This window comes from Protopterus annectens, chromosome 1.part1 (genome assembly GCF_019279795.1).
Source record: "Protopterus annectens isolate FY-2018-M chromosome 1.part1, PAN1.0, whole genome shotgun sequence".
Classification (NCBI taxonomy): domain Eukaryota; kingdom Metazoa; phylum Chordata; order Ceratodontiformes; family Protopteridae; genus Protopterus; species Protopterus annectens.
In genome coordinates, this window is record NC_056726.1 from 1307651478 (window position 1) to 1307666984 (window position 15507).

Sequence of the window (15507 nt, forward strand, 5' to 3'; positions counted from 1 at the left end):
GGCTCACATGCTCCTCAAATACACCAACAAATTTTATAAACCTATATAATTTTCATCAAAATGTACAACACCTTACATGCATAGACACGCATACAAACAAACATTCCACCCTTGATTAGATTCTGACAAATAAAACTAGCATCAACTACGAATCTGCCTGCCTACCTGACACTTTAAGTGATCCCTGTCCAATATACCTAATAAGAAAAAAACTCAAATAACTGTGTTAATATTACTTACCGCTACACCTGGAATAAGAAACCGTTCTCACTATCTACCTTGCAGACTCTCCTAAAACAACAAAATTGGGCTCCCCTAAAAACATTACAACTAGATCATGCAGTTCAATACTTTAATAACATTTTCCTGCAAATCTTAAATAAATTTGCCCCACCCACAAAAATTTGTTCTAAAACCAAAAGATTCCCATGGTTAGCAGAAGAAACAATACAACTACTTAGACTAAGAGACAAAGCGTGGTCCCTCTATCTTTCTAACAAGAAATCATGTTAATCTAGAAACCAAGCTAAGAAACAAATCAAAGTAGACAAAAAAAACATACTTTCAAACTTGCCAACTAAAATATCAAACAAATGCACAAAGGTTTTGGCAATCAGTCACCCTCCTTCTAAAACCAGGGAACCCCACTTCCCCAGTCCCTACTACCAATAATACTATAGACCCTATTGCATTCCAATTTAATTCCCACTTTATTAACTCAATAACCTCCCTATTGCATAATGCTTGTACCCCCCCCCCCCATCTGTACTCACTCCATCTGGTCCACCACAAACCCACTTTAAACTAGAACCTATTCAAACAAGCTATATACAAGGCTTACTATCTAAAGCAGGGGTTCCCAAAGTGAGGGCGTCCCTGGCTTCCTCACAGGGACGCCACAAACTAATAAGTTTAGCTGCAAAATAAACCACAAACAGTTTGCGGTTTATTTTGCAGCTAAGCTTATTAGTTTGCGGCAAACTAAGTCTAGACCTACACTGTACCTTTTTAGCAGAACTGGCATCAAGTATAGCAGCAGTCCCCAACCACTGGGCTGTGGGCCAGTACCGGGCTCTGGGGCACTTGGAACTGGGCCATCAGGTAAGTGAGTGTGTGTGTGAGTGTGTGTACCTGCGTGTGTGAGTGAATGCAAGCATGAAAGCAAAAGAGTCTGTGTGTGAGACAGAGATCGGGAGAGTGAGAGTGATGTGTGAGTGAATGCAGGAATGAATGAAGAAATGGCTGTGTGTGTGTGAGATCGGGAGAGTGAGAGCGATGTGTGAATGAATGCAGGAATGAATGAAGAAGTGGCCGTGTGTGTGTGTGTGTGTGTGTGTGTGTGTGTGTGTGTGTGTGTGTGTGTGTGTGTGTGTGTGTGAGTGTGTGTGTGTGTGTGTGTGTGTGTGTGTGTGTGTGTGTGTGTGTGTGTGTGTGTGTGTGTGTGTGTGTGTGTGTGTGTGTGTATGTGTGAATTCAGGTATGAATGAGGACGTGACTGTGTATGTGTTTGATCGGGAGAGAGTGAGAGCGATGTGTGAGTGAATGCAGGTATGAATGAGGAAGTGACTATGACTGTGTGAGAGATCAGAAAAGAGTGAGAGCGATGTGTGTGAGTGAATGCGTGCATGAATGCAAAAGAGACTGTGTGCGTGTGTCACGGGGGAAGAGAGTGAAAAAGTGAGAGTGATCCCTAGCAGCAGCAATGAGGTTTGTGCAAATCTGGACCATACCACTGGACACATACCTCTCACCCTCTTAGATCAAGAAATCTGAACAAAGTCAAAAACAATGGTGGTACAAAGGCACAAAATAGGGACACTTAAGTACTGCTCTCACAAACTTAGAAAGTTGATAGAAATGCAGGTTTTGCATTAGCATGAATTTTCTGAAGGGTATGATGTATGAAACTCAACTGTCTGTCATTATTTTCTGACTTCAACCTCGATGATCTGCCAGTGATTTGCCAGAAAACAACAATTTTATGAGAAAAAGACCAAAAATATGAGGCAAAAATCTGTACAGTTGAAAGGTATGCTGGACAGAGCCAAATAATAGGGACAGATTTTAAATATTGCTCTTATAAACTTAGAGTTAATAAGGTTGCCGTTAGGTTTGCTTACCTTTCAACCATAGTAAATCAGTATTATGCTGTTAAGCAGTATGTACACTTTTTTTGGTAATTGTCTTTTTATTCTACTTTTGAGCTTTTCTCCCCAGGTCTCCTAGTCCAGTCAGGCAGCCTCGTTAAACAAATGTCAAATAAATGAAATGTGCACTGTATGTGCACGGCAGGGGGGGGGGAGGGGTGCCTTGAGAAAACCTGGATTCAGCAAGGGAGCAGAGAATCAAAAAAGTTTGGGAACCACTGATCTAAAGTAAAGCCTTGTACCCTCGCTGCTGATCAATTACCAGGTGAATTTCTGAAATCGGCTGTCCCATCGGTTGCCAACCCCATATTAATCCTAATTAACCACTTTATCATTGAACAGTATGTACCTACCATGTGGAAAATATTGCACATCATTCCACTGCATAAAGGCGGCCCCTGTAAAGATGCATCTAGGTACAGATCTATAGCCATACTCTCACCCTTAGCAAAAATCCTAGAAAAGTGTGTCCACAAACAGATTGATTACTTCCAAAATACAACTTCATGTCTGTTACACAACATGGTTTTCAACCTAAATACAGCACTAGTACAGCCCTCTGCTTTACCAACTCTATAAACCACGTTAAAAATAACAACCAACTTGTCTCTGCTACCTTTCTTGACATGTCAAAGGCCTCTGACACTTTATCACATCAAATACTCCTAAACAACTTGCCAATTACAATCTTTGCCCTGTAGCCCTAAAGTGGTTCCATAGCTACCTCTCAGACAAGCAGCAAACTACCCTATGGGATAATGTCCCCCCCCCCACTTCCCATCTCTGCAGGAGTTGCCCAAGGATTCATTCTAGGGCCACTACTCTTTACGATCTTTACCAATGACCTTACAACAGCTGCTAGTCCTGCCAACATTATTCAATATGTAGATGACTCCTCGCTTATCTGCTCTGCACCAGCAATCAAGACACTTCAAGAAAAGACCCAGACTGCCCTTACCAACATTGAAAATATCTGTCAGCCCATCAACTTTTACTAAATCCCAATAAAACTAAGCTTATGGTCTTTTCAAATCCTTCCTCGCTAGCTAATAGTCAACCCCTTTCTATTTTCTCTTCTAATGGCCTAAAATAGAACCTGTTGAACACACTAAACTTCTTGGGGTTACCAGAGATAATGCATTGAAATTTGACAAACATATAGCACAGACTTTTTAAAAAGTCCATATTAAACTCGGTACACTCTCCAGAGCAAAACCCTATATTTCAGACCATGCTAGACTGGGTACAGCAAGAACCCACTTGTTATCCTCACTACTCTATTGTTCCCAAATATTCACAAATCTCCGTAAAACAGAAATAAGCAACCTTGAATCTTGCTATAACAAGATAGCCAAATTTGCAAATAACCTACCCCAAAAAAACACATCATTGTACTGCCCACAAACAACTAAATTGGTTAGAACTCCCAAACTTACTCACACTAAAACATTTATTAATCACCCACACAGTGATGTATGAACCTGACCACTGTCCAGCCCTAACTAACCTTGTCCAACCCTACAAAAACCTTAAATCTCTTAGGTCGGCAGACAAAGTCCTACTTAAAGTAAATAAATCTCATAACTCTCATAGTGACTTCTTATACTGCCACAAGATTGCAAAAGTCTGGAACTCACTTCCTCATCAAATTCTATAAACGTAACTTTAAACAGGAACTAAGACAATAATTCCTGTCCTACTGGCTATGTCCATGCTCTGCTCCAGACTAACCTATACCCCCCCCCATTTTTCTATGACTCTGGCCACAGCTCTCAAAACAATTTAAGGAAGGCACTCCCTTCACACAACTGACTATACAAAAAAAATTGTAAATTGTTAAATGTTTATATAGTATCAATGCTTTTACTGACTTATAACTTCATTTTATGCTATTTACTGTCTTATTAACAGTACCTGCATCTCTGTGTCACTTGTAACTTGTTTATGCTACTAAGTATGTTGTATAACCATGTTTCTGGAGCTTTTCTCCCTGGGTCTCCACTAAAAAAGGACTTTTTGTCCATTTGGACATTACCCAGTAAACAAATGTAAATAAATCTGTGCCATTGTCCACATCAGTGGTTGCTTCATAGCTGTCCCTGGTTTTGGGGTTTTATTATGTCCAAGGGACTAAATGCTGACCACTCTGAACTTTGACCCAGATGGTGCTGGGAGTGTTGTCTATGTCAAGGAGTTCTGACTTGAAACTTCAGTGCCAAAATCATTGGAGATTACTTTAGCACTGGAGCACACTGTGCTGACAGTGGCCAGCTTCAACATTGCCTCATTGATGGCACCAATACAATACATTTGATGCTGGGAGTTTCAGTCCCAGATGCCCCCATTGACATATTAATGCAGGGGAGACTATTTTAAAGCTCTTTGCAAGGTCCAGTGCAGGACCTGTCTATTCCACTCTAAGATGCCATTGATTTGTTGGGATCTTTGACCCATCAGCCAAGTTTCTCATTCACAGAGAACTTCAGTAGGCCCATATTGCAGATATCTAGCATGCCCCTTTTTCTTGGGAGAATTTAGATGTCTCTCCACCTTGTCCTCCCAGGAAGAGGCAGTATGAGAGGAAACACCTCAAAGCTCCATCTGAGTCCCCCAACCCAAATACTCTTTAGAGATGTCTAGAAGTCACACCCTACAAAAGTTCCTTTCATCAGAGGACGGCAGCATTACAAGATGTCAGCTCTCTCCTACAAAAAAAAGAGACATCCAAGAGGTCCTACCAGCTCAGAGAGAGTCTGGGTTCCACACCAGGTTCTTCTTGATGCTTAAACTCAAGACCTCAGACCTACCCTTGACTTAAGTCAACTAAATTGATATGTGAAGACATTGTTCCATGTTGTCATGGTGCAGTCTATCCTTCCTTGCTTGTAGGCAGGTGACCAGATGTGCCAATTAGACTTCCAAGATGCATATCTACGCAAGATCTCGAAACTATCAAGGATGTTTTAAGCTTCCAGGTGGGACCCAGTCATTATTCCTTTCAGGGCCTGCCATTTGGACTCACTGCATCCCTCAGTTGTTAAGAAATGCACAGCTCCAGTCCTGGCTTACATTTGAATTCTAGGAACCCTTATCAGGATGACTGGCTGATGGTGGCTGCTACTTCAGAGTTAGTACTACTGGCAAGATGGTACTTAGTCTTTGTCTTTGGGGATCACAGTCAGTCTGCCAAAGTGTTAGCTACTCCCAACACAGTCCATAATTTTCATTGGATATGAGTTGGACACAATCAAAAAGTAAAATTACCACCAGATTGAATTTGCTTCTGTAGTCAAAGAAGTAAAAAGGCTTTCTCACACACCAGGACCTACGGTGGCTGCAGTCCAAAAGTGCTGAGTCTTATGGCCACAGTCATTCAGAAAGTTCCATTTAGCAGACTAAACATGAGAATTCTTCCATGGACACTCAGAATTCAGGGGGATCAGGCACTACAACTAATGACAGATACTATCAAGTGCTTGTATAGAGAGTCTCTTATGGTGGACAAGCTCGCATAACCTTTCAGTGAGAACACCCTATGTGCGATACTCCAAAATTGCCAGAACGACAAAAGCCATTTCCATTTTGGGGTGGAGAGGTCATTATCTGCACAGGACTAAAGATGCCAGATCACACCAGTGTGCTGGAGGTAAGAGTGGTCCATCTGACATTGTAGGTTTTTTTGGGATTTGCTCCCCCAGAGAATATGGTACTGGTATTGCACAGAAACAAAGAAGAAAGAGCACAATATTGTCCCCTTTGCAGAGATACCATGAGGATATGAAAATGGGCCTTAAGGTTGTACCACTTTTTTGTAGCAATGCATATACTGGGGACATCTGATATGATTGCAGACAGACTGAGGAGACAATCCTGCTCCTGCAAGAATGTTGTTCTGTTGCCAAGAAACTATAGGACATGTTTCAGAAATGGGTCAAACCCTGCTGCAGTCACTCTGCTCCACTTTTCAAGCCCAAATGCAGAGATTTCTTCACCATTGTCCTTCTAGCACAGTCTCAAAGACAAATTTGCCCCCCCTCCCTGAGTATTTGGGGTGGGGGACTCGGATGGAGCTTTGACAGAGATGGGGAACTAGATTTTAGACAGTTCAAATGTCAGGTTCTTTTGGATGCATGCAGGGCACCAGGGCTTAACAATGGTGTCAGCTATAAACCTGTGTTGAAAAGAAAAGCCTATTATAATACATGTAAATAGTTTATATGCTTGTTAAAAATGAATGCATTATTTAGGATGTATTTTATACACATATGTATATTTTTTATATTAAATTGTAAGAAAACTGAGATCTGATTTGTTTGATGTGTACTGATGATGCTATAAAAATGAGTTTTTTAACAGTTTGTTCTGATGAAGGCTTAATTTTTAGGCTGAAAGTGCTAAACCAGTGGGTTAAAGTCTGTTTTGTGTGACACAGTGCTTCACCATTACTTGTGGTTTTCCTTTTAATTTTTACTTTGCTTTTTGGCTCGTATCTCCCAGGAAGGAACTAGCTATTCTTCCATTGATGTATAGCTAGTTTTCTTGGTATTCTCTGTGACATCACACACACAATACGTGAAAAGTGTGTCAATCCCACTCCCTCTTTAGAAATAAATTTTGTAATGGAAAAGCTAACAAGTTGCCCCTTTGAACCAGTCAGTTCTACTGATTTAAAATGTTTGAACTGGAAGACCATGTTTCTGGTGGCCAGTATTTTGTCAAGAAGAGTTTCAGAAATTCATGCGTTAACCTCCAAATTACTGTATTTGGTTATTTATCCAGACAAGGTTTCTTTTACAACTAACCTGACTGCCTAATGTGGGCTACTCGGACCATTTTGAACTAGTCCATTTATCTGCCAACATTCTTTCCAAAATATACAAATAAAGGGGAATATCTTTTACACTGTTTGGATGCCCACGGACAACTTCGTTTTTATCTTCATCACACAAAAGAGTTTAGAAATCATGAACAGTTTGTTCCTTTTCTTTTACCAAGAAAGGTCAAAAAGTGCCTAAAGCGACCCTTTCAAAATGTCATGGCATTTCCTAATGCTGCTGTTCTGTGGGAAGAACTTTGATCAGTAGACAGAAGGTGCAGTTTATCAGGACTAAGGTGACATTACGCACTTTTCTTCAAAATGTTCATTTGGAATATATAGCAGCAGTGCTTACACGGTCAACCTTGCATACTTTTTGCATAACGTTACAGTTTGAGCACACATTTTCTAGGGCTCCTGCTTCTTTTGGAGCCACCATTCTCAAAAACCTGCTGACTGAGAAAGCCAGTGGTTGGGCTGGGATTCTCTCCAGCTGTTATAGCATTCAAACAGGACCAGACTAAGTATGCAAGTTATTTACTTACCAGAACAATAGATTTATTTGGTGTTTGTCCAAACACTGGAACAACACTCCCTCCCCCGTCCAAATAATTTTTTCCTGAGGGACCTTCAGGAATTCCTGAGAACTGGCATACCTGTCATCTTCCTAACACAAGAAATCTGGACAAAGCCTTAAATAAGGGGAAGGGGCAAAGACCCAACAATATGGACAGATTGTAAATATTGCACTTATAAACTTAGAATGCTGTTAGAATAACAGGTTTTGTGTTAGCTTTCATTTTCTTAAGGATATGAAGTCTGAAACTCAAGTATATTTCATTATTTAGTGAGTTCAATCCTCTGTAGTTTGCCAGAAGAGCACAAATTTTAAGAGGATCAGACCAAAAATATGAAGCAAAAATCTGGACAGTTAGAAGGTATGAATCCTGGTGTTATCGTCAAGATTTATAGCATTGATGCATTACTATTGTGTGTACTCGAAGTTATGGCTGGTAATTCTTCACACAATCTGAAGCATCTCCTTAGAGCAGGGGATTGTGGGACAGGGTAGAAATTCAAGCTTGAGGAGATTTGTTGAAGGCAAGTAGTTCAGCTGTTGATTTATCGAGTCCCTGTTAGAACACTAGCAGTCCGGTAAGTATGTAGCTTATGGTTTTATAGGTTCAATTGGACAGTTAAACTTAAAACCTTTTGACTGTCATAAAACTTGTTCGATGTAAACCTTTGATATGTTTTGTACTTGTGTGCATATTTCTGCATCTAAGCTGTATATATAGATAGGACTATAAGGACTATACACTTTAATATATTTTTTCTTTCTTTATTTGTATATGTTCATGTTGTATTTGTGCCAGTCCACATAATTGGAGATTGTAGTTAAATCTGGAGAAGAAGTTGTGAAGTAGTCTCAATATGCTACTTCATCTAAACTTGATGTTCATCGTGCTATACTGCTGCAGTCATCACACTTGGGTTATCCTGTCGTCAGGCGGTCCTGCAGTCGGCCGAATCCCAAAGTCTTGGTCCGGCGTCGGTTGTCGTCGCCTCCTCCCTGACGTCAGTGCGACAGGGGTATAAAAGAGACAGCCAACGCCATTTTCTTCAGTCTTTCTTGCCGCGCGGTGCCTGAAGCAGAAGCAGTTTGCAAGTGCTGGTCGGCCAGCTCCTGAAATTTTCGAATCGAGTTTCAGCCTGAAGTCTTCTCTAAAGCTAAGTACCCCGTTGGGGAAACTTTTCTTGCCTCAGACCAATGTCAGACAAAGTTAATAATTGTTTTTCTTGTGGGAAGCAAATACCTCATAAGGATTTTCATTCTTATTGTATTCCTTGCCTAGGCCCAGACCACAATGTCTCTGGTTGTCGGGTTTTGTGCTAGGTTCAACAAACGTACAGTTAAGCGCCGGGCAGAATTCACCCAGCATTATTTTGGCAGAAAATTTAACTATAGCATGCCGTCGGAGCAACCAACATCAGCAATGATTAAAAAATGCAAAGATAAGGACCGGCAGCCAAGGCCAAGACCAGATACCGAGGCCTCAGCAAGGGCTGACGCCGGTTCTCTGGTTTTCAGCGAGGCGCCTTCGCAGCCCCTGACTACCGCAAATTCAGAAATGCTGACGGCCTCCCAGACTGAAGCAGCTGGGCCTCAGGAACCGGTTCCACCTCACTCCTCGGACGCCAGCCCCGATGGGGATCCGGAAATTTTGGATAGGCCTTCGGTTTCTGAAGGTGTTTCCCAACCGACAACTATCTCTGCCAAGCCTTATGCTAAACTCAAAGCCCCCTTGAAAGTTAGAAAACCGGGGCCACCCCCCCCCCCCCACGAGCCCCTATGCCTAAAAAACAGATGCTTAAGATGGCTGAGGATTTAATTACCCTTATCAGGGGATCCCAACCCCCACCTGACAAAATGCCTAGACTGGAGGAAGATTATCCTTCCTCTGACCAAGCATCCATTTCCTCAGGTAACTCTGACGACCAGGATTACTCCTTCCCTCCTTATGAAGACTCAGATGCTGAAGAGTCCATTCCCTCTGTCTCTCCCCCTGAAGATTACTCTTTTGGGGAAACTTTACACACCATGAGGGAACACTTCCACTAGGAAGGCCAAGATAACTCTGACTCCAAGAAAAGACTCCGTGAGTTTCTTCTTCTAACACAGCATAGACCCCTGCCAATTCCTCCAGTTTTAGACATTTTGGATGCTGTTTTCTCTGAATCCAGTTTAAACCCAGATTCCTTACCTCCAGCACCAGCTAAACCAGACAGACACTACCGAGTTCCTTATACACATAAGTTTCTATACAAAAGCCCCACTGCAGACCCCAAGACCATTTCCCAGGGTCCCAAAGGGGTTAAGGCCTCTACTTCTAAGAACCCACTTCCCTCTGAAAGGGATTCCAGAGCATTAGAAAGGTGGGGAAAGAAAGGGTATACGTCTGCCACTTTGGCCATGAGGGCATTAAACTGCCAGTTCCACATGCTAAAATACCAACAGTATTTGATTACTCAGTTAAAGCAGAAACTGATCCCTAGGCATGCTTGGCTTAAAGAACAAGCCTTCCCAGAACATGTCAAAGCAAAGTTATTGGATGCTCCATTGCAGAAAGATGTGTTATTTGGTGTCAAAGCAGAGGAAGTTTTAAAGAAAATGGAAGAAAAGGCAAAATCTATGCAAACAGTTAAAGATTTTTTACAGGTACAACCTCCTCGTTTCAGCAGAAACTGGCCATCAAAAAAACTGGGCCTTTCCTGCATCAGACAGACCCCAAAGAGGTAGGTACAGGCGCCCAAGGGGCAGAGGCCAGCCGCAAGGTTCTTTCAGGCCTAGACAATGGCATACAACAACTCAGAGGTGGAGACAAAAGATCTCAACCCTTCAGGAAACAAACACAATGACTTTCTTCTTCGCCTGCCAAGAAAAATTGATCTGGCAGCACCTTTGGGAGGAAAACTGGCTCTATTTCCACAAAATTGGCACATCATAACAAAGGACAAATGGATTCTGGACATTATTACCTGAGGCTACAGATTTCATTTCCACACTTAACCACGGATGAGAGGCATGCCAAATCTGCCTCCAAACCAATGGGCAGAGGCTCAAAAGCAAATTTCAGCTCTCATGGATATGAAAGCAATTCAAAAGGTGCCTACAAAGGAGCAAGGTCAAGGTTTTTACTCGAGACTGTTTCTAGTTCCAAGAAAGGACAAAGCCTGGAGGCCCATCTTAGACCTTTCAATTCTGAACACATACCTGGAGGTACCCAAATTCAAAATGCTCACACTGCAGCAGCTCCTTCCCATGCTGGGCAAGGAGTCTTGGCTGGTAACGTTGGACCTCAAAGAGGCATACCTGCATGTCCCTATCAGACAAGATTGCAGAAGATACCTCAGATTTTTGGCAGGTACAACGCATTATCAATTCTCTGCATTGCCCTTTGGCTTATCTACTGCGCCCAGAGTATTTACGAAATGCCTGGCATCAGTAATTGCATATTGCAGACAACAAGGAATGCAAAATTATCCATATCTGGACGACTGCCTGATCCAAGCGGACAGCAAGGACATTCTATTACAGCATCTGGCTTTTGTAACACAGATGCTCAGTTGCCTAGGGTACTCAGTAAACAAAAAGAAGTCAAAACTAATACCCTCGCAACAGATAATATTCTTGGGTGCCAGCTTAAATGCAACGGCTCAGATGGCTTACCTCACGCCAGACAAACAAAAACAATTGACTCAATACTTCAAAAAGATATCAACTTTTACCCAGCTCGCAGCAAGGAAAATCCTGCAGGCATTGGGGTTCATGGCATCATGCATTCAACTAATCCCATATGCAAAGCTGCATATGAGAAAATTACAATGGTACCTGAAAAGTGTATGGTCTCAACACAGGCACAGCCTCGAAACAAGTATACATATCATTCCCTGCCTTCAAAAAGAGTTCCTGTGGTGGGCTCAAGCATGTCAAATAAACAAGGGTCTTCCCTTCGTCTTACCTCCAGCAGACCAAATCATGACAGCAGATTCTTCAGACTACGCCTGGGGAGCACACTTGGCAGGACAGTACATACAGGGCAAATGGTCTGCAAAACAAATGCATCTTCACATCAACCAAAAGGAGATGCTAGCTGTGCAAAATGCACTGACAGCCTTCAAGGACCTCTTGCATCCAGGGCAACTTCTAATAAGGACAGACAACACCATGGTTATGTGGTACATAAACAGACAGGGAGGAATACACTCCTACCCTTTATGCAGACAGGCTATGACCTTATGGAACACAGCATTGACCTACCAAGTACAACTACAAGCACAATTCCTGCCAGGAAAGGAAAACATATTGGCAGACGAATTAAGCAGAAATATGGCAGACCCTCACGTGTGGAGACTACACCCACAAGTATTTTCAGTGGTAACTCAAAGGTGGGGATGTCCAGACATAGATCTATTTGCCTCCCCCAACAATTGCCAATTACAAAAATTCTGCACAAGGATTTATCACTCTCTAGCCTGGAGAGTGGACGCTCTGTCATTCATTTGGACAACGCTGACAGTCTATGCCTTCCCTCCACTACCTCTATTGACCAAGGTATTATTGAAGGTGAGATCAGAGAAGCCACAAATGATCTTCATTGCTCCGGACTGTCCACGCCAGCACTGGTACCCATTACTAAGGAACGTGACTCACAGCCCTCCATGGATCTTGCCTCAATTCCCACTACTGTTGACTCAGAAAAACTCTCAAACCCGTCACAGCCAACTCAGAACTTTAAATTTAGCTGCATGGAGAATTCCTTAAATTATCAATCAACACTTCTCTCACAGGACGTCCTGAATGTCATTTTGGAGGCCAGGAGGCCCAGCACCAGGAAGACTTACTCAGACAAATGGAAAAGATTTTTTGCATGGCACCAGGCTAAAGGTCAAAATCCATGGATACCAAACATTCCTCACATACTACAATACCTAACTGAGATGCTACACAAAGGCCTTTCCTTCTCCTCCATTAAGATCCATGCTTTTGCCATTTCAGCTCAGTATAATACAGATCCTCCAATTTTCTCACATCCTTTACTTAGACAGTTTCTCAGAGGGGCTAAGAATATAAGACCCCCCAGAAAACCACCAACACCAACTTGGGACCTGAACTTTGTTTTAGAAAAGCTAACACTGCCTCCTTTCGAACCAGCCTTCTCAGCAGAACTACAATACTTGTCCTGGAAAACAGCCTTGTTACTGGCTATTACCTCAGCACGCAGGGTCTCAGAACTACAGGCACTTATGGCAGTGGAACCTTTCATCATTTTCCATCAGGGCAGAGTCTCTTTACGAACTAACCCTACCTTCATGCCCAAGGTAGTATCCAATATGGCTTTGAATCAGACCATTCATTTAACAACCTTTTATCCTAATCGACAGAATAAAGGAGAAAGGCTCCTTCACTCTTTGGACATTCACAGACAGCTACGTTACTATTTAGATAAGACAAAGATTTTCAGAAAAATTGACCAACTCTTTGTATCATATGCGGCAGGTTCACAAGGAAAGGCCATTTCAAAACAGACCATCTCCAAATGGATAGCACATTGCATCCGCTTTTGCTACTCGCACCATGGGAAGGCAGTGCCTATCAATATTAGATCCCATTCTACCAGGGCTACTGCAACCTCAGCAGCCTTTCTCAGAGGGGTTCCAACCAAAGACATTCTGGAGGCAGCTACTTGGAGTTCAGTGCACACCTTTACCAAGCACTACCACCTTCCATTATACTCAAAAACCAGAGCTGGTTTTGCCATTGCAGTTCTGCAGGGCATTCTAGCATCTCCTAACCCAGTTTAGTACCAGCCACCCTTCCATAGCTTTGGGATTCTACCCAAGTGTGATGACTGCAGCAGTATAGCATGAGGAACATAGTACAGTTTTGTACCTACCATAAATGTAGATGTTCAAGTGGTTATACTGTTGCAGTCCAGGTTACCCTCCATCCCCTCTGCATACCAGGGTGTTAGTTACAACTCCATGTACATCAATCAATTGGATGCATGTCTATATGGTGTATTTGCTAACAGCTAGTACTATTGTTTATCTACTAAGGTATTGTTGCGTAGCTATTGTATTGCCTTCCTAGTTGGGGGCACCTGACATCTGGGGCAAGAAAAACTGAAGAAAATGGCGTCGGCTGTCTCTTTTATACCCCTGTCGCACTGACGTCAGGGAGGAGGCGACGACAACCGACGCCGGACCAAGACTTTGGGATTCGGCCGACTGCGGGACCGCCTGACGACAGGGTAACCCAAGTGTGATGGCTGCAGCAGTATAACCACTCGAACATCTACATTTATGGTAGGTACAAAACTGTACTTTTTTATGAATAGGGTAAGTTTGAAAGGAAACATTTTCTTTTGCATAATATATTCTCATGTTTCTGTAATTCATTTTTGAAGTTATATGTATCTGTTTGTATTTATTAGCTTCTGCATTCATGAATGCCTACAATGTAGTGGATCACTCTGATAGTAATCTGAACAATTTTATCTGGGGCATTGAAGTCATACATATTTTTTTTGGATTTTGGTTGTGGATTTATTGCTCCATAATTTCCACTGATTAAGTCCTTAAGGATGGTTTATTTATGGTGATGTTTTTGCTGTTAGGTTAAAAATGATGATGATATGATCTCTATTAATTACAGAAGGTATCATAAAGGGTGAGAATATAAAGATCTTTGTTTTTATTTGTATGATCCAAGATACTGCCTTGCTATTGGGTTTTGTACTATTTGCTGCATGTCCTGACTGGCATACTCTGTTAATATTTGTATGTTTTATATGAGGTTTAGTAATATATCCAATAAATGTTTAATTTTATTTTCATTGTTTTTTTCTCAGAAAATGCGAACAACTACACAGTCGAAACCAATGAAACAAAATTAAAAAAAAAAATTTTAAATGCAGTACATTTTTTTATTTTGATTTTTTTTTCACATTCTGTAGTTCCGTCAAGAAATGTTATACTTTCTAGTAGACATATACATTAGACATGTTTTTATGCTATCTTCAATACAGCTGGATCTTTTCTTAGTTATTTCCTTGTTTTCTGGTGTTATGGTGTACATAAACAAAATGTTGAGACAGCACCAGCTATTCCCATCAGATCTTCAACTGTGAAAGGTGATAAGCAAGGAATCTGTGAGCTGCATTTTGGATTGTTAGACCAGGTTTACCAGTTATCAGGCCTCTCTAGAGTCTTGTACATACTGTATGTATTACGTGTGGTGTACATTTAACTATATACTGTAAGATTTGTTTTACCCACAGTTTGTAGTAGTAGTCATTTTTTTAACAATTATGCTACATTGTGACTTTGTATGAAACTTGAATATATGTGGCTTGTTACCTTTGGCCCTTGATGGAGCCATTCAGGGGTATTTGGACCAACTTGGTACTCCTGATTACCAAAGAAATAAAGAAGTACATAAACAGGCACATGGATGCTCAGTTGTATATTTTTCATTCCTCTAGGATTATGTTGAAGAAATAAAAGTATAAACTGGCTATTTTCTATTCCAAAAGAAGATGGGGGCAAACAGCAGTAGCATTACTGAACTTTCACACAACGACTACTTGAAGAAGTTGGCAGCTGCAGAATCCCTATCAGGGAATGATCCTTTATGGAATCAGCTTTTATCATTCTCTTTAACAATGCCAACTAACAGGTAAGGAACATTTCTGTCGTAAAATTAATTTTTGGAAGGGTAGTAACTATAAATTACTTATAGCATAGAGGAGCACCTTGGTGGGTTACTACTGAGGTTTCTGAATGGTTTGTTGTAGATAACTGTGCTATATCTAGTGTATTATCTGTGCATCCTAGCCCAGGTGTGCACCTTTTGCTTGTATTGTCACCTGTTTACTGAATTTAGCATTTGCATGTAAAACAGATGCATTATTTTTATCTGGCATAGCTACACTGAGTCAAAGGCTCCTTTACATTGAAACCAATCACGGAAAGCTTTTT

At 41.5% G+C, this 15507-nt stretch overlaps 1 protein-coding gene across 1 annotated transcript in view; it reads left to right on the forward strand.

Moving 5' to 3' along the window:
- DYM (dymeclin) overlaps positions 1-15507 on the forward strand; it is a gene marked incomplete in the record, with an annotated part of 2754049 nt that overhangs the window by 182349 nt on the left and 2556193 nt on the right. Inside the window, 1 exon segment of the mRNA XM_044081708.1 lies at positions 15012-15205. Within this exon segment, the coding sequence (XP_043937643.1) occupies positions 15066-15205 (140 nt within the window).